At 36.5% G+C, this 27,490-nt stretch overlaps 1 protein-coding gene across 13 annotated transcripts in view; it reads right to left on the bottom strand.

The window, feature by feature from the left end:
• Window positions 1-2,250: 2,250 nt before the first annotated feature.
• The window catches only part of moody (G-protein coupled receptor moody), a 133,502-nt gene continuing 108,262 nt past the window's right edge, over window positions 2,251-27,490 (bottom strand). For all 13 annotated transcript variants that reach the window (XM_067782450.1, XM_067782457.1, XM_067782456.1 and 10 more), the window contains 2 exons: window positions 3,529-4,307; window positions 2,251-3,469 (listed from right to left, as the gene is read on the bottom strand). In XM_067782450.1, the coding sequence (XP_067638551.1) occupies window positions 2,994-3,469; window positions 3,529-4,307 (1,255 nt within the window). In that variant the 3' untranslated portion in view covers window positions 2,251-2,993. The remainder of the gene's footprint in view (window positions 3,470-3,528; window positions 4,308-27,490) is intronic.

Below are 27,490 nucleotides of genomic sequence, written 5' to 3'. Positions count from 1 at the left end.
CAATTACAAAAACAATTGTATACAGCAATATGAGCATGTCTCACTAATTAAATACAAAAAAAAATTGTTGTTTTTTTTTTTTTATAAAACAGCATTCAAAAATACTTAAGACTGGTATTGAAAATAAATGATAGAGAAAAATAAAAAATCCAAGAAAGGTTATGGCAACATCCGAAACCATAATATAAAAGCTTTTCAGACCTCAAATGTACACAACAAACAAATGTGTTAAAACAACTATCTGAGCAAAGCAGAAAATCTTAAATAAAATTAAAGAAAAAAAAACTTTTTTAAAAATAAGCTTTTATTATTTTGGTTAATAAAATTAACTAAAAAGTAAACAATAAATTGACTCTAAAGAAATATAACACTTTATAAGTTCATTGTAAGCTTAAACGATAATTAGGCTTTTTCGTCTGCGACAAAAAAATTCTATATTGTACATAATTATATATTTTTAACATTAAAACTTTACACCTAAATTATTAAATCTTACAGTTTATATCACAGTCCTAATTGTTCTAATAAAAGCGTGTTACATTGCGATAGCAAGAAAAGGAGATCCTAAATGTTCTTAATTATACCATCAAAATTTAACACGTTTTTTATTAGAACAATTAGGACTGTGATATAAACTGTAAGATTTAATAATTTAGGTGTAAAGTTTTAATGTTAAAAATATATAATTATGTACAATATAGAATTTTTTTGTCGCAGACGAAAAAGCCTAATTATCGTTTAAGCTTACAATGAACTTATAAAGTGTTATATTTCTTTAGAGTCAATTTATTGTTTACTTTTTAGTTAATTTTATTAACCAAAATAATAAAAGCTTATTTTTAAAAAAGTTTTTTTTTCTTTAATTTTATTTTTTACTTTTTAGTTCGTTTTATTAACAAGTAATAGAAGCTTGTTCTTATAAAAGCTTTAAATATAAGTATAGGGGGTGAAACAAAAACACATATATCAGTTACATCTGTTTATAATGCGTATTGGAATTTATTAGTACACATTTTATGCGCAGCAACTTCAGAGGTGTATTTAAAGTTTAAAGCATTGTAAATACAAGTATTGAAGTCATGAGCCTGGGCACTCGCGCAATTTTAGTGATGTAAATTGCATGGCGCCAGCGCCAATGCGGTGCCAGCTCAATGGTAGCTCATTGACGAAATTACTCGAAGCGAATTTTTGACGCTTCTTAGTAGTGAGTGCGTAGTACATTTTACTTGCGCTATTGAGTGAAACGACTTTTGTGTGTCAGGCACGAGTTTGGTGTTATTGGCGCTACTGGCAGTGATGACACTGAGCTGTTGACGGTAGCGCTGGTAGTTCAGATTTTGAATCAGAGAAAGAATTGATGACCCGTGTGAATTATTGTGGCTTTGGCCGTGTAAATTATTATGGTGTATTTGTATATTTTAGATTTAATGCACAATTAATATTTGTGTGTTTGAGCGGCCAAATAATAACAGTAGTATTGCTAAAGTGCTGCTTAGTTGATGGAATGTCGCTAATTTCTTAGCGATGATCAGCAGATTGTCAATATTTCGTTGAACGGACGCGCGAAATTGCCACATCTGCTCAAATTTTCCATTCTTGATTTAACTTAAGCTGTTATGCCTATATTTTTCAGCCAGCTTTTTTCAAATAGGTAATTTTTCCAAAAGCAAAATAAATTACAGAAAAGATTACAGGGTTAAACAGCCTTAAAAATTCAGCTATGTTGGTTATACACAGAAATACAACAGAGGGTTGTGTCTCCGCTTTTCGCAAGCGATGAGATTCACCACGCGTGACACGTGATTCACCACGCGTGACACGTGATTCACCACGTCCAAATATCACAATCCACGGATAGGTACCGGCGTGTTTGTATGGGACTTAGGCTGTTATGCCAAAGTAAATACAAATCTTTACCGATAACTGTGTTATCGATTAATTTATCGAATTCTAAGAAAGTAATATTGCATTGTCATCGGAGTTATACATGTGTGCAAAATTTCAGCTCAATCGGACACCGGGAAGTGTATCAAATTTAACTTGCAAGATTCCATTACAGACAACAAAAGTGAAAGTAAATAAAAGCTTATAATTATAAAAATAAGGCTGATGGGAGAGTGCTAGCTACAAGCTATAGTAGGCGTGAAGCGATTCTTATATAATAATAAATTTTCGATAGGAAGTAATTTGCAGAGCTTTCCATCTTTATATTAAGCCTTAAGTTCTTTCTGAAAGAAAAAAAATTAATAATTCATGAGCTTAACACCGGTTTATAATAATTGAATATTCAATTCTTCATTTGCTTTTTCGTTTGTTATTTAGGTCCGGTTTTTCAGTGCGAGTTTAAACTCCAGGTAAAATTAACGAGAGTTTAACCTGACACTTTATTCGATGACATAAAATTTTGCTGCTCATATCAGCTTAACATGCCAACCTAATATAAACGCACGCAAGTCTTTCTGTCAAAAATGTCTCATGCACATACAACTTGCATGAGAGCAACCGAAATTGAATTTGCTGCGTGAAAACCTAACTCGATTTCCAATTTTTGTTCTGCGTGACATTTAGATTTGTCGTTTGCATACATGTTTTACATTATCGCAACGCATACTTATATCGGTTGGGGCAAAAAACGCCGGTAGTTTACGTGCGCTAAAAAAGCGCAGTGCGGTTTTATAAGGTTGGAATGTAAGCGGCGGAAGTGGCAAGGGTAAACTGTAGTCAACCTAAACTAGAGTTTAAACTCGCACTGAAGAACCGGAACTTACAAGATCTTATTCTAATACTTGCAAATACAAATCTAATATATTTATGTATGTATATGTATATTTGTATATACTATATAATAAGGCACCTCATTAAAATTGACTAATGGATCGTAATAATAGAAATCTCGTTTGCAAAACGTTTTCTATAAATATAAGTTTTTGGGGTCATTTCCGCCTTTTTCGGCTTGCCATAATATCGTAAAAGTATTAAAGCTTATGAGTCTTTTAAATTTTTGGCTTAGCTTTAAGTTTAACACCATTATCTGGAATGACATTTATGTTTTGTCCATAAGATGGGACTTTCTTCAGGGCAACATCCTTTTCCACTGTTATGTATGTTGATGCTTCCAGCTGAGTTGGTGTTGTTTTTTCTTCTTCTTCCTCGAGGATTATGTCGTCCCCTACCAATGTTATTCGCTTCACTTCCTTGCTTGGCGCTTTCAGCATGAAAAGAGATGAATGATTGTTTATTTGGAGTGGCTGTGTTATAGTGTATTGGATATTTTTGCTGGTTCTGTTCTCCTCCGTCCTGGTGTTGCAATTTTCCAATGGGTCCAGTGTGAACACTTTGTTGGTTAATTCCATGGAACTGTATTGTTGTTGTTGGTGGTTGTTGCTCGGGTTGGAAATTTCTCCGAGTGACATTTGTGACACCATTGTACGACTGTGGTTGTTGCTCAATGCGGTATCTTTCCATTTCTCTAAAACGAATCAGTGACTTAGTTGACATAATTTTTTGAAAAACTAATTTTTCAAATACCTGCAGCACTACTGCCGCCCGTCGTTCCTTTTTTGAAAGGCAGTAGCTTCGAAGGTTCGCACAAAATGACGGTCTTGTAAGCCTTCCTGTATTGCTGGTTCATAATAACATATATAATTGGATTTATACATGCTGATAGATATAACATTATATAACTGAATATGTGAAAACTTGGATGATCTACATCTTTATCAGCTACTTTAGCAATGGTTATTGGTAGATAGCATATTACAAACGATAAAAATATTGCCAAAACCATTTTTGTAATGCGCCACTCATTTCGTTTAGCTCTTTGTTCTCTCTGATCTTTAATCCTAGTAGGTTTTTGTATAGCATCCTGTTTTGTATCGGTAGAAAAACTACTATCTGATGCCAGATTTGATGACACACGATTGTGTTCGCTTTCTAACGCTGTACCTGTGGGTGTCTGAATGGGCCTTAAGTTATTTGGGATGGAATTTTGTTGGTTCGCATGTTTTTTCAAGCGTAGCTCTGATTGCCGTACGACCCAAAATATTTTTGTGTAACAAGCAATTATGACTATTCCGGGTATTATGAAAGCAGTAATAAATAATGTGGTCTTGCTGCTACGTCCATGATTATCGTTCATAATAGAACATGTTTCCAATCGTATATCATAATCAAACTTTCCCCACACTCCTAGAAGGGTTGGCAACTGCATGCCGTACGAGAATGCCCAACAAAACACTATCATAACCGCAATCCAATGTTTTCTATATATTTTACCATAGTATCCGTGGTGAGCAATCATAACATACCTATAAAAGAATTAAAAGTTTGTGCTTAGTTATTTATAAAAAAGAAGCTTTTTTTAAAAATACTTTCAGCTCTATATCTAAAGTAGCCCAGTTGTTCTAGCAGTGGCAAGATACCCAATTCGACAAGCACTTTCTCTCCCTATTACCATGCCCATTGTCAAGGCATTTACCGTAAAGTGATGTGTATGGCCGGAAACCCTTGCTGTAAGAGCAAGGGTGGGATATTTCTATAGGCCTTTAGTTTGCTTAGTGTGACAGACCACCAAATCAAAGATTTTTTGAAGTTTACTTCTATAGCGGCATGCATTTGAGAAAAACTGTAATGAAATTGGAAGACAACAACCATATGAATGTTGTTGTTCCGAAGCGACAACCACACCACACTCATATAGCAAAAGCACCATAGACAATCTTAAGTACGGCATTTGACATAAAAATGTAAACGTCTGTAAGGCACATGTGGTAAGCGTGGGAATGAGCACGCAAATGTCGCGGGTTCGAGGCTGGCTACTTTTTCTAATTTGTTTTTTTTTTTTTTCATATAATTTCTCTTTTTTTATATAATTTCTTTTTTTTATCTTTAATATATGTTTTTTTAATCATTTAATGCGAAACGTCACTTACATCATAATTGCATTTGATTTGTCTTTGTAATGGAATTTATTGCGGTTGTGATATTTTGTGAGAAATAGAATTACCGATATCTGTAAACAAATGAATTTTCATAATTTTGTTGGTTACGTTTAGGGACCGATATGCCTAAAGATAACAACGGGGCTCGTGATAGACGGCGAAATGCTAAATTAAAAAAGTAAACTTCCCCTGGGTGTGCACCGCACACACTTATTTTTTTTATTTTATGTGTGATTCAGCATCCAAATAAAAATCACTTTTTAGGTATTTGTGGTTTGCAGAGCTGCTCAATCCCTATGCACCTGTGGCACTTTTGTTTCTGTTTTGTCCTGAATTATAGGCATAGATCACACTAACACACATATTGCTAATGAAAAATTTTCGCAATAAGTTTTGAATTCGAAATCAAAACAAGACAGCCTACGAAATTGATGTGATTGTAGTAGCATAAGTGTGACAAACAAAATTTTAATTTAGGTACATTGGATTACTGAATACAAAAACAAAAACATTTAAACGGCAATATATCGGTACTCTGATGCTTCTGAGTGTACCTAGTCTGTAGAAGAAAATGAAAAATTCGGCAGGGTGAAATCAAAGGCCCATGGAATCATGGCAGGAATCCCTCACTAGGGTAGGCACCTTGTCGTTGGTGTGAGGGCTTAGCTGGACTCCATAGCGCCCGACTATGAGGCGGAGTTGTTTAGGACTGGCATCTACGCCGTTTTGCCTAATAGGAGTGCGGCGGGATGTTGGTGACCAAGAACTGCCAACCCCCTAATCCAGGGTGTTATGCGGACCGTGCCTATTGGACGATTTGCAGCCAGGGGATAAATTCGGCTGTAATCGAATGGAGCCTTCCCGATACCGGGCCACCTCGGGAAGTATTGATGGCCTTACCACAGTAAGGGCGCTGCTGTGGCGGACGGTATTTCCCTGTATATAATACTGTACTGCTGAGCCCGCCTTGGAGGGTAAGATGAACGTCTCATTACCTAATTCTAATAAGGACGATGATAAGAGGACTGAGTCGCGAGCCAAGGATGACAAATACTCATTAAGCGATGCGTCGGACTCGGGGAGCGAGAGTAGTGCGGATTCAATGAACTCCGTGTTGGAAAAGCATGCAAATGAAAACGAAGTAGAAGAGTGGAGAAGGGTACGGAGCGGAAGAAGTAAATGAGCTCTCGTAGAACCGTGCAGCACTAAGAATTGTCCAACGCCTGGGAGCAGTTGTCGACCCAACAGAAGTGGAGATCGAGCGCTTGGAATGGGCCCATGGGGCAGTAGAAGTAGGTCGAAGACAGTTCAAAAGGTTTGCTGCGAGAAATCCTCGGTTCTGCAACCAGTATGAGGACGAAGAAGCGTCGAATGGCAGAATGGAGAGGCAACGTTCGGCGGAAGGCGATAAGCCTGCTTTCAAGAGGCAAAAAGGACCCAGTCCCAGAGCCGCCAGGCAGGGCAGTCGCATAGGGTTCGCCCATAAATTCACAAAACAAAAATTCAGAAACACATTTTTTCAGAAAACATTAGTCAGAACTCTTTTTTCAGAAAACCAAAATTCAGAAGTCACAACTCAGAAACAAAAATTCAGAAATTAAAATTCAGAAGTCAAATTTCAGAAGTCAAATATCAGAAGTCAAAAATCAGAAGTCAAAATTAGAAAGTAATCAGAGAGCAATAAACATTAAACTTTGCGCAAAACTTAAGACTTAAGAAATTTAACTTCTGAATTTTTTTTCAGCCATCTGGTAAGTTCCTGGAACACAGCTACATCGAAGGAAGGCGTTATATCCAATCGAATTATGGATGTATTTTGTATAATATCACCAAATGTAGTGAAGCCCGAACAAATAATTCTATCGAAGGGTGGCACAACGTCATTCGAAGTGCGTTTGGGACACACCCTAACATATTTAATTTCATAAATAAAATAAACAAGTAAGGAAGGCTAAGCTCGGGTTTAACCGAATATTACATACTCAGCTGAGAGCTTAGCTGCGTTGGTTTCGTAGGGTTTCGTATATGGTTTATAAGTGGTTTTTAATTCCATATCACATAAAAAAAAAAAATAAATGTAAGGTGCGATAACCTCCGAAGAGATCTAAGGCCGAGCTTCTCTTCCAATTTGCGTCGTGCTCCTCTTGATTTTCCCTACAAATCGGCCGGACGGGACCTACATGTTTTATGCCGACTCCGAACGGCATCTGCAAGGTAGATGAGTTTTCACTGAGAGCTTTTCATGACAGAAATACACCCGGAGCTCTTTCCAAACACTGCCGAGGGGCGACCCGGCTTAGAAAAATTTTCTTCTAATTGAAAAGCCTTATTTCTAAAATTTTGATGTTGCTTTGCCCGGGGTGTGAACGCAGGGCATACGGTGTGGTAGGCGGAGCACGCTACCATCACACCACGGTGGCCGCCGTATCGTATCACATACGTTTGGGAAATATCGACAAAATTGTAGACCAAGGGTGACGTTTTTGGAACATTTTTCCTTCATCCTTTGTCATATAAGGAAAATGAACCTTTGGTTGACATGGGTATCAAATTAAAGGTGTTAATGAGTATTTTAAAAGGGAGTGGGCCTTAGTTCTATACGTGGACGCCTTTTCGAGATATCGCCATAAAGGTGGACCAGGGGGCACTCTAGAATGTGTTTGTACGATATGGGTATCAAATGAAAGGTGTTAATGAGTATTTTAAAAGGGAGAGGGCCTTAGTTCAACAGGAGGACGCCTTTTTGAGATACATATTGCCATCAAGGTGGACCAGGGGTGACTCTAAAATGTGTTTGTACGATATGGGTATCAAATTAAAGGTATTAATGAGGGTTTTAAAAGAGAGTGGCCCTTAATTGTATATGTGAAGGCGTTTTCGAGATATCGACCAAAATGTGGACCAGGGTGACCTAGAACATCATCTGTGGGGTTCCGCTAATTTATTTATATATGTAATACCACGAAGAGTATTCCTGCCATGATTCCAAGGGCTTTTAATTTCGCCCTGCAGAACTTTTTAATTTTCTGCTATAAAGTTTGCTTCTTTACAAAGTTTTTTCTAAAATTATATTTTGCGTCCAAAAAAACAATCCAATCACAATGTTGCATCCCTTTTTTCGCATTTGGTAAAAACTATGGCGTTTTCTTTTCATTTTTCGAAATTTTCGACATCGAAAAAGTGGGCGTGGTCATAGTCGGATTTCGTCCATTTTTAATACCGAGATAAAGTGAGTTCAGATAAGTATGTGAACTAAGTTTAGTAAAGATGTACCGATTTTTGCTAAAGTTATCGTGTTAACGGCAGGACGGAAGGACAGACGGCCGACTGTGTATAAAAACTGGGCGTGGCTTCAACCGATTTCGCCCATTTTCACAGAAAACAGTTATCGTCATAAAAGCTATTCCCCTACCAAATTGCACAAGGATTGGTAAATTTTTGTTCGACTTATGGCATTAAAAATATTCTAGTTAAATTAAATGAAAAAGGGCGGAGCCATGCCCATCTTTAAATTTTATTTTATTTTTGTATTTTGTTGCACCATATCATTACTAGAGTTGAATGTTGACATAATTTACTTATATAATGTAAAGATATTCAGTTTTTTTGTAAAAATTTGACTATACAATTTTTTTTTTAAAAAGTCTATGTCGATTTTGCTAATTTTTATTTAGAACATATATAGTTATGAGAGTAACGTTCCTGCCAAATTTCATCATGATATCTTCAACGACTGCCAAATTACAGCTTGCCAAACTTTTAAATTACCTTATTTTAAAAGTGGGCGGGGCCACGCCCACTGTCCAAAATTTTACTAATTTTCTATTCTGCCTCATAAGGCTAAACAACCCACTAAGTTTCATCGCTTTATTCCTCTTTGGTAAAGAATTATCACATTTTTTTGGGTTTTCGTCAGAATTCGTTTTAGAGGTATGGTTCCTTCGGCAAAGTTTCTTATTTTGATCCTAGAATACGAATTTCACAGAGCAATGAGCGATTTTTAAATCGACCCGCCCTATTGTACAGGTATAAACGAATCGAGATAGATATTGTAACGAATTTAGGGCAATTCCGCTTATTCCAAATCTTCTGCTAACATTCGAATCACTAAACTGTTGAATAAATAACTCCAATATTCAATAATGCAAAAATGGTCTTTATTATACTACTTGAAAGTACTTTACAATAACACTTCATAACCAATAGCGCGATTAAATGAAACTTATTGCCCATACCTCAGCTGTTACTGCTTTTATACTCTTCGGTTTCCTCGTTTGCATATTTCTAGGCGTTTCTCCTTCTAGAATTTACTACTTGTTTACCAGCTATAAACTCACCAGATATAAACTACAGATGCAGGTTTATAGCTTCTCGCATAGCAATATGCGCGATGATTGCATACTTTTGTGAGTATGTCATATATATGTATGTGAATGTGTGAGAACTACTTTGCTGATGATTGCAACATAATGATTGATTTCTTTATGTAGATACAAGTGACTGCTTAGTATCGGCTTAGAGATGATAGTATGCCTTAGTGTTGCTAATATTCGTCACACTGCCCTCTACCTAAAAATTTCCTAATCTAAACGCTATGTGTTCTTTGGCCAATGAAGAACTACGTTCGCAGAGCTTGATCTTGACGGATTGACTTTGCATCATCAGTATCGTCTTGATGTTTCACAACAGTAGTGCGCGCTGGCTTGAAACCACCCTTGCATTCCTTCTGGGAAATTCTTTCGATCGTTTCAGTGCATCCATTAGGGTGTTTTTCTCCCGGGTACCTTGTGTTTTGATTTGTTTGGTCCATTGTTTGGTCTCTGTTGAATCTCCTTCACCAGCACTCGCTTAGTACTGAACCATTTCTCCAAACTGAAGTTAAGTGGTATATCCTACTTCTTATATCGCATAATCCTTCTCTGCATGTCGATTCTTATGTCATGGTCAACTAAGAAGTCCACTCCCAATATGACTTCATAAACGATCTCTGCCACAACGAATTTGTGTAGAATCGTGACCTTTCCAATTAAGACCTCACATACCACTTCTCTTTGGACTTGGTTATACTCGCCAGTGACCGTACGCAACCTTGCTCCAGGTAACGGTTTTACTCTCCTGTTGACCAAGTCAGATCGGATTAAGGAATGAGATGCGCCCGTATCTACAGTCAGTACACGTCCTTTGCCATCCACATTCCCTCTGACGGTAAGACTGCTTGATTTCCTTCCAATTTGCGACACAGATATCACAGGACATTCAATAGCTGGAGCTAGCTGTCGATCTCTACATCTGACTCGCTTTTGCTCATTCCCCCCAGCTTTGTTATTAAGACCACCCATGCTGTTGAAACCACTAGGATCAAGATCGCAATGACTTGCAATGTGACCGGGCTTCCCGCATTTGAAGCATTTGAAGAAGCCTTTCTACCTCCACACGGCGTGCTTTGAATGCTGGCTTTTACACAGAACCGATGCTGTTTCCTGAATCAGAGCATGTGATACCGTTTCTGTGAATGTAGGTTTTGAGTTTGCGTATGTCGCTCGCTTCGTTTCGATGTCCCGTATGCCACTTATAAAGCCCTGGATTTTTACCCTCTCGGTGTATTCCACGGGTGCGTCCGCATTCGCTAAATGTGCCAGCCTTTCAACATCCGACGCAAACTCTTGAAATGTTTCACCAGCCCTCTGGAAGCGGTTCAGTAACTCCATTTGGTATATCTGTCTCATATGCTCGGTTCCGTATCGTCTCTCTAGAGCGCCCATCAATGCTTCATAACAGTTCCGTTCGCCCTCTGGAATGGTTTATAAGATCTCAGCTGCAGGCTCTTTCAATGCTATGAACAGTGCGGCAACTCTATCTTCAGCATTCCAGTTGTTAACTGCTGACGTCTTCTCAAATTGAAGCTTAAATACCTGGAAAGGAACAGAGCTGTCAAAAGATGGAGTTTTTACCTTCGTATTGCTTGCTGAAACAGCTGGATGATTAAGTTGCAACTCCTGGATACGTTCTCTCAAAGCATCCACCTCGGCTTCGATTTTTCCTCAAACTGCATTATTTGTTCTTCCATACGCGGTTCCAGTTGTGCAGAGATCTGCGATGATACCTTTGCTGAAATTTGTGCCGAGATTTCAGATACTCGTGCGTCTTGTGCTTCAATTATAGATGTTATTTCTGACGACATCTCTGAGATACGTGTCTCCTGTGATTCCAGTTGGGATGCCATATATGTCTTCTGCTCTTCCATTTGGGATGCCATATATGTCTTCTGCTCTTCCAGTTGTGATGACATATTTGTGGATATTTGTAATGACATTTCTGTTATGCGTGCTTCCTGTGCTTCCATCTTGGATGTTATACGTGTCTCATGTGATTCCAGTTGAGATGTCATTGTCGATGATTGAACAGATATTGCAGCCGAAATCATGTTCAAGTCTGTGCTCGTAATTGTCTGCGATGTTTCGTTTTTCTCTTAAATTTTTGTTGTCTCCTCGCCATTAAGATGAAAGGCATACTCTTCCATATTCAATAATGCAAACATGGTCTTTATTAGACTACTTGAAAGTACTTCACAATAACACTTCACAACCAATAGCGTGATTAAATCAAACTGATTGCCCATGCCTCAGCTGGTGCTGCTTTTATACTCTTCGGTTACCTCGTTTGCATATTTCTAGGCGTTTCTCCTTCTAGAATTTACTTCTTGTTTACCAGCTATAAACTCACCAGCTATAAACTACCGATGAACGTTTATAGCTTCTCGAATAGCAATATGCGCGATGATTGCATACTTTTGTGAGTATCTCAGATATATGCATGCGTATGTGTGAGAGCTACTTTGCTGATGATTGCATACTTTTGTGAGTATCTCTCCGCTGCTGTTTGTACATATGTGTACACATAATGATTGATTTGTTTATGTAGATACAAGGACTGCCTAGTATCGGCTTAGAGATGATAGTATGCCTTAGTGTTGCTAATATTAGTATCGAAAAAAATTTGATTGAGCCATGTGCGTCCTGATTATTTAGTAAATAATACACCTAGAATGTTGAAATTTAATGTATGGACTGATATTGAGACTCTTGATACAAATTTGAAAACATTTTTTAAACTGAGCTCGGCACCACCCACTTGTGATAAAATCAATTTTACAAATATTATTAATCATAATTCAAAAATCGTTAAACCTATCGTAACAAAATTCGGCAGACAGGTTGCCTTTCATATATGTAATAATCCTATATTGCTAATAGAAAATGCTCGCAAGGTGTTTTGAATTCGAAATCAAAACAAGACAGCCTATAAATTTTTTGTGATTGTGGCAGCATAAGTGTGACAAGAAAAAATTTTAATTTAGGTACATTCGATTATTAAATACAAAAACAAAAACGTTTAAGCAGCAATATATCGGCACTCTGATGTTTGGGAATGTACCTAGCCTTTTGTATCAATATAGGAGTATTACATATATGTTGCCTTTACTATAAGGAATGCTTTGAAGAAAAATTTACGAAATCGGTTAAGGACTACGCCCACTTTTATATAAAAGATTTTTAAAAGGGTCGCGGACAAATAAAATAAGCTATATCTTTGCAAAAAAGGGCTTTATGTCAATGGTATTTTATTTCCCAAGTGGATTTATAACAATAAATAGGAAAAACTTCAAACTTTAAAAAATGGGCGTGGTACCGCCCCTTTTATGACTAAGCAATTTTCTATGTTTCGGGAGCCATAACTCGAAGAAAAATTAGTTCAGAATAGAACCATATGTATATGTATTATTGCGCAGCCTTGTAACACTATTAAACACACGAAACAAACAACAACAGCATTTTAAGTGTACAGCTGGGTATGTAATGTTCGGTTTCACCCGAACTTAGACTTTCTTACTTGTTAGTATTACCATTTGATGTATCCATGAAAAAGACAATTTTGTTTCCAAAGCTCTGAGTGTGTAATGTTCAGTTACACCCGAACTTAGCCTTCCTTACTTGTTAGGAAGTATTAGTGCCGTCCAATAGCTAGGTAAAATCAGTGTTAATCAAAACACCAAGTGGCATATAAAGAAGACCAGCGTCAAAGGTAGAGGTATAGGACATACGCGTACCCGGATATTCAGCTTAAGCATATAAATAACTTGTATACCTTTACTCATTTCTAATAAAACCTTGCATAAGAATAAATACCAAATCATTGTGAGTTCACAATGTACTAAACTCGAAAGTTTTGGCTGTACTAGCTTCTTTGAGCTTCACTCTTTTGTAGAAAAAAGCACGGGAAGTAAGTATAGAATTAAAATATTAATATAAATATTTATTATATATTAAAACCTATTCCACGTTTTCCCGTAAAAATCAAATAAAGTGTTTCTTCTGCTTTTGCCGCCGCAACAATCTTTGATTCGGCCGAAGAATCAAATAAGAAATACATTTTTTTTGTCGATTTTGAAAAAACGTTGAAATAAAAAATAAATTTCTTTTCTGGATTCGTGATTCACTGGCAATAGATTTGCCAATGTTAAATTGGCATATAATGCGTTTAGACGAAGGTTGCCCCTGCTACAACGGATATTAGAATTCTCATGCTTAGTGGTAGGCCCGCAGTACTACAAAAGGCTAGGTGCATTCCCAATCATCAGAGTGCCGATATATTGCTGTTTAAACGTTTTTGTTTTTGTATTTAATAATCGAATGTACCTACATTTAAATTTTTTCTTGTCACACTTATGCTGCTACAATCACAAACATATTATAGGCTGTCTTGTTTTGATTTCGAATTCAAAACTTATTGCGAACATTTTGCGTTAGCAATATAGGAGTATTACATATATGCCTGCAGTGAAGTACAGCGAAGCTCATTAAATCTTTTCAACCCTTTGCAAAATAAATTGAGCCGTTACGTTAGGTTTTGATTTGTTTGTATTTCGGCCGGTTTTTTTTTTTGACAAATGAAAATTTTGTTGTAAGTTTGACAATTTTTTGCATAAAAACACAACAAAAATCAACTTTCTTGTGAAAAAAGTGAGCCATCAGAGAACGAAATAATTTTCCCGTGTTATTTGCATTGTTTTTATTGTTAAAGTTGGTAATGTATAAATAAGATTTAAAACATAAACAAAAGCAAGTCAAACTTACTAATTTTTGGGGAATAATGGTCTCGCTTTCTCAATTGTTTTTGTATTTTGAAGTTCCGATAAAGTTTCGTCAGTTTTTCTTGCTTGTAGTCCAAGACCATGGTGGAATCACCAGGTGAAGTAAATAAAAAGAGACAGAAGATGTAAGCTATCTGAAACGGTAGTGATGTATTTTCGACGGTCAGACGAGGGTAAAATTTGTACCGGCTTTGAAAAAATAGGAGTAGAAAAATAAATACCATTACAGAAATTGAGGTTTTCAGAATATCAGTGCCACCTAACGCCAATGCAAGAATACAAAGGACCAGTGCGAGTTAACATTACTTTTAGGATCGAATAAAAATAAAAAAATTCAATTTGGCCACTTTAACTGACCTCAATTTCAATTGCAGTTGCAACTTTCATTGAAAAACCGGACATAAAAGAAACATGTGTTATTCATATAAAGTACATACATACATATGTACGTCAGTTATTTAGTTGTACTTTTCTGCCTTTGACGGAATTAAAATGGGTTTCGGGTTCGATGAAAAGTTTTACAGTCACACTTGGAAGTGATCGTCATACTCTTAAATGTGTGTCCGTCCCTTAAAATTCATTGACATGTTCATCTGCTTTATTGATTTAAAACATATGCTCTTCTAATATATAATAACAAACTTAATCAGAAGATCCGCCAAAAATTCTTGACAGTTGAATTCATGATGTATTACTAATGTTACCAAGTTATTATCTACCAAAATTTATCAGGGGATAGAGTAGCCCAGCAGCATTCGGTCTAGAACCATAAGATGCTGATCCGAAGCGAGATGGATTCATATATTCTAATAGCGTTTTCTTTTCTGGCTAAAGTGTTAGGCTTTTTGTACGCCGCGCAAGGCGACAGCTTTACGGGGTATTTCGTTCTTTTGTGAAAATTTTTGCCTGCTCGCAACGCAAAAGCGTTGTAATATTTTCACACAGACGGCTTATTGAATAATAAAGGCAGTTTTCTACATTAAGACGCTTATTGAGCTCAATCTTCCCTACAAAATTCAAATCTATAATTATTTCTTTAGGGACTAATCGAATGCCTAATGAAGTCAAAAGCACAATGCAACTCTGTTGGGAGAGTTCAGTTTCTTAGTTTTTGGTGTGTTCAGTGCTTAAAAATGTCATTTGTCAAAGTAAATGTCATTGTCTGTCATACAGCATTGTCATTTTATTCGCTTGCCATTTCATCCTTCATACTAATCGAGCAGCTACTTATGTGTGAAAGCAAAAAATTTACGATTTCATTAGAAGGTGAAATGAGATCATTAAGTTTCTGTGTGAAAACAGTATTACACTTTTACCCTGCATAAAATGGCGGTGTGCGGTGTGGCAGTGCAACTCTGCTAAACTAGCTGATCGTGACAATTTATTTTCGTAACTTCACATATTTTTAGGCGAAGAAAATTGAAATGAAGGAAATAATTGCTAATGAATTTTTATTATCATTGACAGCGCGTTTGTTAAAATCAGCTAATACACGGGGTAGCATTTATGTTCTTTGCATGCACTGTAAATGTTAAAAATTTTCTGGGGTAGGAGCATGGTTCAATTATATACAGGTTGGCTCATCTCATCAGCTGATTTTATTTATGTCATTGCATGGTCGAAGGGATTGTCAAAAGGAGATGGCAAACTCAAAATGAAACCAACACATTGGCAACATTTTACTTACACATACAAAAACTGCTAAGTTTTATGTTTCCATTCCATACCATTCGCACCAACGCCAATACACACATTTTGACAATTTGAACAGACATATTTTGTTGCTTTAAAGATGAGCCAACCTGTATATAGTTGACCCATGGGTAGGAGTAACTCTATTAAGGCTTTACCATTTACTTAGACAACAATTTATTTCGGAAAAGAAAACGCTATTAGTGTTCTGATTTTTAGGGCCAAACAGCAACAGTGAGCAGTGAGTTAACATTTTTTGTATATCTACAATACCACTGTTGAGGCGAAGTTTTCTCAAAATAAGGTATAAACGACAATTCTGGGGTTCTTGTAGGAATGAGAAAAACATTCTTCGTACAGGCGATTATCCTTGCTTGAATATGACGTGAAGGCAAATAGTTTGTTTTAACTAAGACCTGTTTCAATTTTTTTGAAATATTAGTTTAGCATGGCCTTACTTATGGAAGCCAACTCCAAAGATACCCTAAATGATGAATTTCTGTAATTAAATCCAGTAAAGGTCCATGGATATTCACCTAATAGTTATGTGAAAAAAGTACTAAAAGTGGCATATGTTATTCCTGAAAATTTCAAAAATCAACACTTTTTCGGGGAAAAAATTGGTGAAAAATTGGTTGTGAAGAATGACAGAACAAAGAAGAATTTAGAGCGAGACAATTGACGGCTTACTTCACCTGGTTATACCACCATGGTCCAAGACAAAAAATAAAGTAATGTCATATAGGCAAAGAGCATATATTTGTTAAGAGGCGTCACTCGATACTTTTGTTGTTGCCAAAGCAACGAATTCATGCCGAATGTTTTCTCAAGGAAGTTTTGTTTAGTTTTCTTTAACTGCATCCTACATATATATTTATGCAGTGAAGTGACTTTGCATAATTACGATTTTTGGAAAGAGAATTAATTAATGAATTTAATGCAATTATTTAAATAAACACAAATACCCCACGATACCGTATAGAAGGCATTTTTATAAATACATTTGACAAAAAAACCAACAACTACCTTGAGAAAACATCGAGTAATTTGCCAAAGTATGCGTTCTGACGTCTCTTATTAATATATACTCTTTGATATAGGTATAAGAAAATAATTTCAATTGAAAAGCAACAACTTGTTTTTGTTTTCGAATTGAATTTTTTGCTATGCGAGCAGAAAATTTATACTAACAATTTGACAACTAAAATTATTCAAAAATCATGATTCAATTACTAGAGGTTTGTTCACCAATGATGACAGATCTTCGACAATAATTCAATACCCTTCAGAGAAAATTGTAGTAGAAAAGTATCTTTGGTAGTATATTAGTAGTGATAATAAATTTGTAAATACCAAAAGTTTTTGGGGAAATAATTCATTTTCTACTAAATATTTCGTAAATTGATAAAGTTATGTTGGTTTGGTCATTCTTTCAGAAGTTGTTTGAAGAATGCCGTACGTTAGAATTTTATTCAAAAATGCACTATCTCAAAATATGTTTCAAAAACTCCCTATATGAACATAAGTTCAATGCATTTTGTCATAAGAGGGAGTTAATGAAAAGCATTCTGAGATGAAGCGTCTTTCAATCTAACTCTAATATAGGGCGGTTTTGTGACAAATCCTGAATTGGGAAATTTTTGAAAACTATTTTGAGATAGCACGATTTTGAACAGGCAGCCGACATGGGGTGATACGCTACTCAGCAGCCGCAATGAACTGACAAAAACTAAAGTAGAAAATGGCTTATTGTCTTAGAACATTATATTCCTACCTTGACTTTGACAGAAGAGTTAAGCTTTTGTGCGTTCCTGCTACACAGGGAGTATTTACCTTTTTAATCTGCAATTTCGGAAAGCTCTTTTCCGTTAAGTATTCATGGAAACATTCGTTAATTTAGAACATTCGGAATACGTTCATTTGATACTACCTCACGAGGTCCGAATATATCAAATAAGTATATACATAATATTCCAAATATAAACCGATTCCCAAAATTCTTAAATGGAGACGAATGTTCTGAACATACGGAATTAATAGAACAGAAGGTCGACTTTTAATCCGCGCCCAAAAATATCCAGAGAAGTGTCAAAAGACGCGTATTGACCTCGATAACAATAATTCGAAGGCGGAAATAAAAATTTTAGCTCGTTGAAAAGATATTGACGAAAAACCGAAAAATGACACCGGGTTGCGTTGGCGGTCTTCAGCCGAGCTTATAAAAAATTACCCTGGCCGGTCCACCAATGAGGGGGAATCCAAATTAAATGCGTGCAAAATCCCTTTGTGCACAAAAACATTACAACAACCACATGAAAATTGCCAACTTCAACTGCAAATATCTCCGGACAGAGATACAATTTTTCTTTTCCGCCTTCGGATTATTGTTGTCGAGGTCACCTCTCTCGATATTTTTGGACGCGTATTAGCATTAGACTCCTGTTCTAGACTTTTACCTGAATAAGTTAACATGCCCAATGAGTACATTTCATTATGGCATCTCCATTATTTACTAAAGACATTTTTACGTTAATCGATTTAATAGTCGAGGTTTTGACGTTGAACGATGAATTTTGGATTGGTTTAGGTTTCGTATATTCATAGGTTTACGAAAGTGCACGATTTCTTGGTGTCCTCACTTTTCATAAAACTACCTATGTTCAATGTTCAGCCATACTTATAGATCGAGGCATAATTAATAAATTCACTATAAAATTAAAAAAAAATGTTCTAAGGAATTATGCAGTTCAGTACTTATCGGGTACTTGTAAACTGATTGCTTCCTATTTCTACTACTAATATTTTTCGAAAATTCGGATGTCAATTTGATTTGGAGCAAAATGACTGCAATTGTCAAAAAATGTGTGTGTCGAGCAAACCTCTTGTGATTGAATCATGTTCAAAAATATAATGGCAGTGAAAAAAAATTTGTCATTAAAATCATGATACAAAAATGGAGATAGTTCCATTTAATGTGACGTTAGCCACTAGACTTTAGGGAACAATGACAATTTCACCAAAAACAAGCTACCAGATTGAAAAATATTAGGAATTTTTCTAATTTTGATGGATTTCATATTAACGGATACGACTCAATTGCTTCCATGGTTATTTTTAATAAAAAAGAAAAAAAAAAATGTGCCGAACGCGTTGGAAATATTTTAATACAAAATATCAGCCTAGAAAAGAAGGTTTTTAATAAGTTTATCGAGCTCCCGAAAATTGCTTTGGTGGAAGAAACATGGGTCAAAGTATGCAAAGCAAGGGAATACAGCCTTCCCAAGTGTCTGTACGTCTGCTCAAAGCATTTTGACGAAACATAAACGTTTTTCAATTGCTTGCCCAAAGGAGATCTTTATAAATCGACATCGCAATTTCTAAAGAGTTTAGCATTCTTAAATGCTTATGAAATTGAATGGTGATAAATTGGCTACAAGTTCCCATGTTTTTATTGTTTATTTATTGTATAATTCAAGCGTAGCGCTGGAGGAAGCAACTTCTAAAACATTTCTTAGGGAGAACATTGCCCTGTAGCTCTGCAGGTTAGCTACTAGTTGTGAGAGTTCTTATGCCCGTTGTACCAGGGGTGACCTTGGGGCAAGCCCCTCCTATACACATTCTGTGCCCTTTTAGCATTGACGTGGATTTGGCGTCCCATAATCGTAACAAACTAAAAACCTACCACGCACTGCAGAGTTTAGAGTTGCACTTTTTCTAAACATGCCTTGAGAAATATTCACTGGGCATGATAATAGAGCTGTATTGGTTGATAAATACACCACTATTTAATTATACACACTATTTTTACTTTTTATAATATAGCTTTATTTTTACGACTCCTAAATTTATGCTACAACTAGCAGACCCGTCAGACGTTGCTCTGCCCTTAATTTGGTTTATCTGAATACATTTTAATAAGCTTTTTCCGTCTAACTCTAACTAAAAGCAATTAGCGCGGACAGTTCACAGCGAACACATACGCATTTTTTGATAAAAATGTTACTTTTGTTTAAAGAATTTGGCTGATATAAGAAAGGAATCAAGTATTTTTTTTTGATGCAGATCGAAGGTAAATATTTCGAAGTTTTACTGAAAAGTAGAATTTTTTAAATCCATCCATCCGTTTATGAGTTATAGCTGTGTAAACAAAAATTTTATGATTTTTTAATACATTTTGGCAATTTGCCACGCCCCTATAATATATACCTTCAAATTATATTAACTGTATCATCTCACGTAGCTAAGCTTTCAAATGCAAAAAACCGTTTTAAAATCGGAGCATTCTGTGTGAAGTTATGTGCATACATGGCATTTAGCGGCTTTATTTTATAAGATTTATAGATATGCTTATTAAATTCACAACCGAATGAAAATTTTTGAAAGAATAATTTGAAAATAAATATTTAAATAACTTGATAAATATTAAAAGAATTCAAAGTGAAACAGGAGTTAAGTTGTATTAAAGTTAAAATAACAAGAACAATAAAAGTACTCTACATTACTCCCCCTTCCGAAAATTAATTGCTCAATAAACTAAACCTAACCTTTTTCTTTTTAATTGTATGTACGTCAGTGTAATTGGTGGTGTTAAATGTTGAAGCCGTTTCAATTGTTGCTGACTTCAATCTGTCAATATGAATAGTTCTTACTTCATCATTTATTTCTGTTCTAAAATATTTATTATCTTTTCTAAGAACGCTGTAAGGTCCTTCATATGGTTGTTGAAGAGACCTTTTATTAATTATTCGTACAAACACAAGTTCATAATTTTGTAAATATACTCTATACCAGTATTTAAATTTTGATGATGTTTCAAATCTGAACTAACATTCCTAAAACGTTCGCGTAATCTATGCAAAATTTCATTTGAAGAAAAATGTTCAGTAGTTGAAACAACTAATTCATCGGGTAAACGTATATTTTGTCCAAAAACAATTTCAGCAGGTTTAGCCAAAGTATATTCTTTAAAGGTCGATCGCAATCCTAACAAGACCAATAAAAATTTTCACTACTCCTAAATTTGTGCTACAATATGTTAATAAAATTCACAACCTAAAGAAAATTTTTGAAAGAAAGTTTGAAAATAAATATTTAAACAATTTGAAAATATTAAAACGATTCAAAGTGAAACAGGAGTTAAGTTATATTAAAGTTAAAATAACAAGAACAATACAATAAAAGCACTCTGCAAGGGCCATGCTAGAACAGCAGGGGTTTTCGTGTATTTTTTCTGTCTTGGGGTCAAGCTGCCATAAAGATATGAGTCATTAACCAATGTATGAGTTATTATCCACTATTTTTCAATAAAATTTCATGTTTTAGTGTATTCTCAATTGATATATTTGCACATAAATCGTGCTAAACCATATTATTATTGTGTCAAATGACCATTGCGTTTTCATCCATCCTGAAAAACCACAATTTTGCCTTGAACGGTAACGGTATGGCAACGCTTCTAGCAAAACAACAAACATGAAACCTTGAAAAATCCCCAAATATGTCAAAAATTTTAAGTTGAACTACCTTCTTTTTTATACCATGATTAAAATGACTTCATAACTTCATAACGCAGGGCCGAAATATTTCCGACATATGACCAGAGAATATCAATAAAACTGTACCAAAAGAAAAGGAGCCTATTCTACTTACATATGACAATTGTTAATTAGTTATCAGGTGGTATTGTACTAAAATTGGATAGTTTTTTGTGGTTATGAGATTTTTTTCGCTGAAAATGGGGGCAACCATTAAGCATCCATGCCTGTCATTTACTTGTTGAACACTTTATTCAATTCAGATGATATATCAACACCTTAGTGACCTCTACGCGCCCGCCTCTGCGCGGCTAAAACCTAGAAACAAAAAACACAAGGAAAGCTAGACGTCGAAAGGCTGCAATTGCAACATACTGCCAATGATTTCGCAACTCGACTATCGCACCTGCTCTCTGAGAGCATAAGTCAACCCGACGGAATGCAGGAGCAGTGGGAGTATATATCCAAAGCACTTCGCACTGCCGCCGAGAAAAAATTGGTTACTGGCGACCACGGAAAAACAACTGGTACGATTAACAATCCCGCGTGTCAACTGAAAGAAAAGACGCTGTCTAAAGGGCTACTTAAGCGAACGCAACAAGAAGAGTGTGTGAACGCTACCGCGAGTTGAATAAGGAAGTGAGATACCTTTTCTGGAAGAAAAAAGCAGAGGCATGAAGGCGCGAGAGCGAGCAGCTTGAGCTGCCAGACACCAGGAGTAACGCCCGAAAATTTTACCAAAAAAAATTCAGCGACAGACGGAAGGTTTTAAGTCCGGAGCAAACTCTTGTAAGAACGAAAGGGGCGACCTTGTAACCGATATCCAGAGAATACTTAGACAATGAAGGAAACACTTCTCTGCTCTCCTAAATGGAGATTGCGATTTACCGCACAGGGATGATGAACTTGATCACGCAATCGATGATGATGGAATAAATGTCCGCTCACCCAATTATGACGAAGTCAGAATAGCAATAACCAGATTAATAAAAAACAAGGCCGCGGGCGTTGATGGATTGCCTGCTGAGCTATTCAAATACGGCAGCGAGGAGTTGGTACGGCGCATGCATCAGCTTCTTTGCAAAATATGGCCGGACGAGTACATGCCCGACGATTGGGATCTAAGTGTCCTTTTCCCAGACCACAAGAAAAGGGATGCTGCAAACTGTGCCAACTATCGCGGAATCAGCCTTCTTAATATCGCATATAAGGTCCTGTTAAGTGTATTGTGCAAAATATTAAAGCCCACCGTGAATCGGCTGATTGGACCTTTTCAGTGCGACTTCACACCTGGTAAATCTACCATCGACAAGATTTTCACAATGCGCAAAATCTAGAAAAACCGCTAAAAAAGAATCGACACACATCACCTCTTCGTCGATTTTAAAGCCGCATTCGATAGCACGAAAAGCAGCTGCCTATATGCCGCTATGTCTGAATTTAGTTTCCCCGCAAAACTTATACGGCTGTACAAAATGACGTTGAGCAACATCATCAGCTCAGTCAGAATTGGGAAGGACCTCTCCGAGCTGTTCGAAACTAAACGAGGTTTCAGGCAGTATGACCCCCTATCGTGTGATTTCTTTAATTTGATGTTGGAGAAAATTATACTAGCTGCAGAACTTAACCGCTCTGGAACAATCTTCTATAAAAGCGTGCAATTACTGGCGTATGCTGATGACATTGATATCATCGGCATTAACACCCGCGCCGTAAGTTCTGCTTATTCGAAACTGGAAAAAGAAGCGATAAAGATGGGTTTGATGGTGAATGAGGGCAAAATGAAGTACCTGCTGTCATCGAGCCAATAGTCAACGCATATGCGCCTCGGCATCCACGCTACAGTTGACAAGAGAAGGAAGCATATGAAGAGGGCGGCACCCACTCCCTTGGCGTGACAAATTAACGCCAGTTGGCGGAATGAAGAAGCGACTGGCGCGCCTTGTTGGACGGCCATAACCGTTTAAACGGTTAAGCGCCAATAAAGTAAGTAAGTAAGTGACCTCTTTTGCTTATATATGGAAATCTGAATACAAATTTAAAACAAATAGGCGTGGAACCCTCTAATTTTTAAATAAGCTTTTCGAAAGTTTTTAAACTCTATTTCCAATGTAACATTCTCGAAAATCCCTACGATTTGACGATACGAGAATGAAGGCAAATGCATAAACTAAATTTGACACTAACTCCAGAATTTTGATAAAAATTAGACTTTGTTTATTATCTGCTGCAACCAACTGAAGACAAACTTTCTTTCCTGACTAGTTTTTAACGTCACTTATTCAATTTCTTAAACAAGTATATAAGTATATCATGTATTTTTGAATAGAAAACATGATGTTATTTCACTAGCTTTTCTACAAAATGTGTAGATAATGCTGTCATTCTGTAGATACCAGGGTGATCGACCCGGTTTTTCGAACCGGTTTCAAGCCGGTATGAGCTTATGTGTTTGTATGGTAGCATGGTTAATACGTTTGTTGGAAAAATTAAGCAAAAGTAAAATATTTTGGACGATTTTGTATATTTTGCCAAATGTCAGAAAAAAAAAATAAATGTAAGGCGCGATAACCTCCGAAGAGATCTAAGGCCGAGCTTCTCTTCCAAATTGCGTCGTGCTCCTATTTTTTATACTCAGCTGAGTAGAGCTCACATAGTATATTAACTTTGTTCGCATAACGGTAATCCGTAACGGCATAAACTAATCGAGATAGATATAGACTTCTATATATCGAAATGATCTGGGCGAAAAAAGAAATTCATTTAGCCATGTCCGTCCGTCCGTTCGTCCGTCCGTAAACACGATAACTTGAGTAAATTTTGAGGTATCTTGATGAAATTTGGTACGTAGGTTCCTGGGCGCTCATCTCAGATCGCTATTTAAAATGAACGAAATCGGACTACAACCAAGCCCACTTTTTCGATATCGAAAATTTCGAAAAACCGAAAAAGTGCGGTAATTGATTACCAAAGACGGCTAAAGCGATGAAACTTGGTATGTGCGTTGACCTTATGACGGAAAATAGAAAAGTATTAAAATTTTGGACAATGAGCGTGACACAGCCCACTTTTAAAAGAAGGTAATTTAAAAGTTTTGCAAGCTTTAATTTCGCAGTCGTTGAAGATATCATGATGAAATTTGGCAGGCACGTTTCTCCTATTACTAGATGTATGCTAAATAAAAATTAGCAAAATCGGAAGACGAACACGCCCACTTAAAAAAAGTTTTGTTTTTACATTTTAAATTTAATATGTTTACAGTATATAAGTAAATTATGTCAACATTCAACTCCAGTAATGATATGGTGCAACAAAATACAAAAATAAAAGAAGTTTTCAAAATGGGCGTGGCTCCGCCCTTTCTCATTTAATTCGTCTAGAATACTTTTAATGCCATAAGTCGAACAAAAATTTGCCAATCCTTTGGTATGGGCATAGACTCGATGACGATAACTGTTTTCCGTGAAAATTGACGAAATCGGTTGTAGCCACGCCCAGTTTTTATACATAGTCAACCGTCTGTCCTTCCGCTCGGCCGTTAACACGATAACTTGAGCAAAAATCGATATATCATTACTATACCTAGTTCACGTACTTATCTGAACTCACTTTATCTTGGTGCAAAAAATGGCAGAAATCCTACTACGACCACGCCCACTTTTTCGATATCGCAAATTACGAAAAATGAAAAATGCCATTATTCTATACCAAATATGAAAAAAGAGATGAAATATTGTAATTGGATTGGTTTATTGACGCAAAATATAACTTTAGAAAAAACTTTGTAAAATGGGTGTGACACCTACCATATTAAGTAGAAGAAAATGAAGTAGTTCTGCTGGGCGAAATCAAGAGAACTTGGAATCTTGGCAGGAATACTGTTCGTGGTATTACATATATAAATAAAATAGCGGTACCCGATAGATGATGTTCGGGGTCACCCTGGTCCACATTTTGGTCGATATCTCGAAAACGCCTTCACATATACAACTAAGGGCCACTCCCTTTTAAAACCCTCATTAATACCTTCAATTTGATACCCACATCGTACAAACACATTCTAGAGTCACCCCTGGTCCACCCTTATGGCGATACCTCGAAAAGGCGTCCACCTATAGAACTAAGGCCCACTCCCTTTTAAAATACTCATTAACACTTTCAATTGATACCCATATCGTACAAACACATTCTAGTCACCACTGGTCCACCTATATGGCGATATCTCGTAAAGGCGTCCACCTATAGAACCAAGGCCCACTCCCTTTTAAAATACTCTTTAATACCTTCCATTTGAAGCCCATGCCATACAAACACATTCCACGGTTACCCTAGCTTCATTTTGCTAAATAATCATTTTCCCTTATTTTGTCTCCAAAGCTCTCAGCTGAGTATATAATGTTCGGTTACACCCGAATTTAGCCTTCCTTACTTGTTACAGTAAAGTTTTGTTATTATGTTACTTTTCGTACTCGTCCTGCTTTATGGTACAGAAGCATGGCATGACAACATCAGATAAAGCTGCTCTGACAGTGTTCGAGCGAAAAGTTCTTCGAAATTTTTACGGACCTTTAACCGAAGAAGATTTAATGATGAGCTTTACGAGCTTTACGCAGGCATCAACATAGTTCAGAGAATTATCCGTTTGAAGGATCAGGTGCAAATCGATATTAATTCCCTTGGTGTGATCAATTGTCCCTAGTTAACCCAAAAAAGAAGCCTTTTTGGATGGCCATGACCGTACAAACGGTTAAGCGCCAATTAAGAAATTAAGCTATTTTAATGGTAAACTATATCATGTATATGTGCAGCCAAATTTCAGAGAACAAAAGCAGTAATATTAATTTATACTGCTTTATGACTTGTAAATTTTATTTACTGCTTTTTTGGTTGGGAAATTTTAAATATTCGAATTTTAATTCATGTTTTAATTTTAAAACAAAATCTAAATTTCTAAAAGACAGTTAGTGAACTTTATTGCCTTTTCACTATGGGCAACATTAAACAGTATATTTATTTATTTATTTATTTATTTCTATATTAATCTAGAAAATATAAAAAATTTCCGCACAGATTACAAGAAGAAAAAGCATCTAAAAGAAGTAAGGAAGGATAAGTTCGGGTGTAACCGAACATTTGATACTCAGCTGAGAGCTTTGGAGACAAAGTGGTTGTAGTCCGATTTCGTTCATTTTAAATAGCGCTCTGAGATGAGTGCCCAAGAACCTACATACCAAATTTCATCAATATACCTCAAAATTTACTCAAGTTATCGAGTTTACGGACGGACGGACGGACATGGCTAAATGAATTTCTTTTTTCGCCCAGATGATTTTGATATATAGAAGTCTATATCTATCTCGATTAGTTTATGCCGTTACGGATTACCGTTATGCGAACAAAGTTAATATACTCTGTGAGCTCTGCTCAGGTGAGTATAGAAATAACAACCATTACATATACAGATAATTTTTTTGCTGCCCACCAAATCCCGACTGAAGTCCGCCGGGGTAGGCCGCAACTTTAGGGGGAGAGTTTGACCTTCTTTTACGGCAAGACCTTGGCGGGCCCCAAATCAGACATAGCTTGCGCATCAGACAGCTTGTGTATAACCACAAACGGACTATATGGGAGGATCACCTAAAGAACTGTGACCTCTCTGCCGGTGTTGGTAAGCTATGATCAACTACAATGTTCCTTTCAAACCCGGCTAAGCTATCTGCCAGCAACAAGTATGCATAAATATGTACACAGCACGTCTTCTGTTACCATCACCACCAAGAAGAAATCACCGAAGTTAAAGACGCCATCAAACTTGCTAAACTATCTGAAGCAGTACGCCGGATGGCTTTAAAGCATTGGCAATAAGCGATATAAATACCTGGCGCTTGTCTATAATCTGTCTCTGTCTGCTTTCGTTATATCTGAGGATGGAAAATGGCGAGGGTGGTACCGCTATTGAAGCCTAAAAAACCAGCTAACGTAGGATACTCATATCATCCGATTTCGCTTATTTCACCGCAAATCTCCGACTTGCCAACCAAACAACACGGCTTTCGAAAACTATATAGCAACGCCATCAACACACAAACAAATTGGGAAGTGAACCAAGAATCTCAGCATAGAACAGGACTCGAGCCCTTGACATAGTGAACCACGGAACGTTACTGTGAGAC

The sequence above is a fragment of the Eurosta solidaginis genome, chromosome 4, assembly GCF_040869045.1.
Source record: "Eurosta solidaginis isolate ZX-2024a chromosome 4, ASM4086904v1, whole genome shotgun sequence".
NCBI classification, from domain to species: Eukaryota; Metazoa; Arthropoda; class Insecta; order Diptera; family Tephritidae; genus Eurosta; species Eurosta solidaginis.
This window is presented reverse-complemented; position numbering and strand designations above follow the sequence as displayed.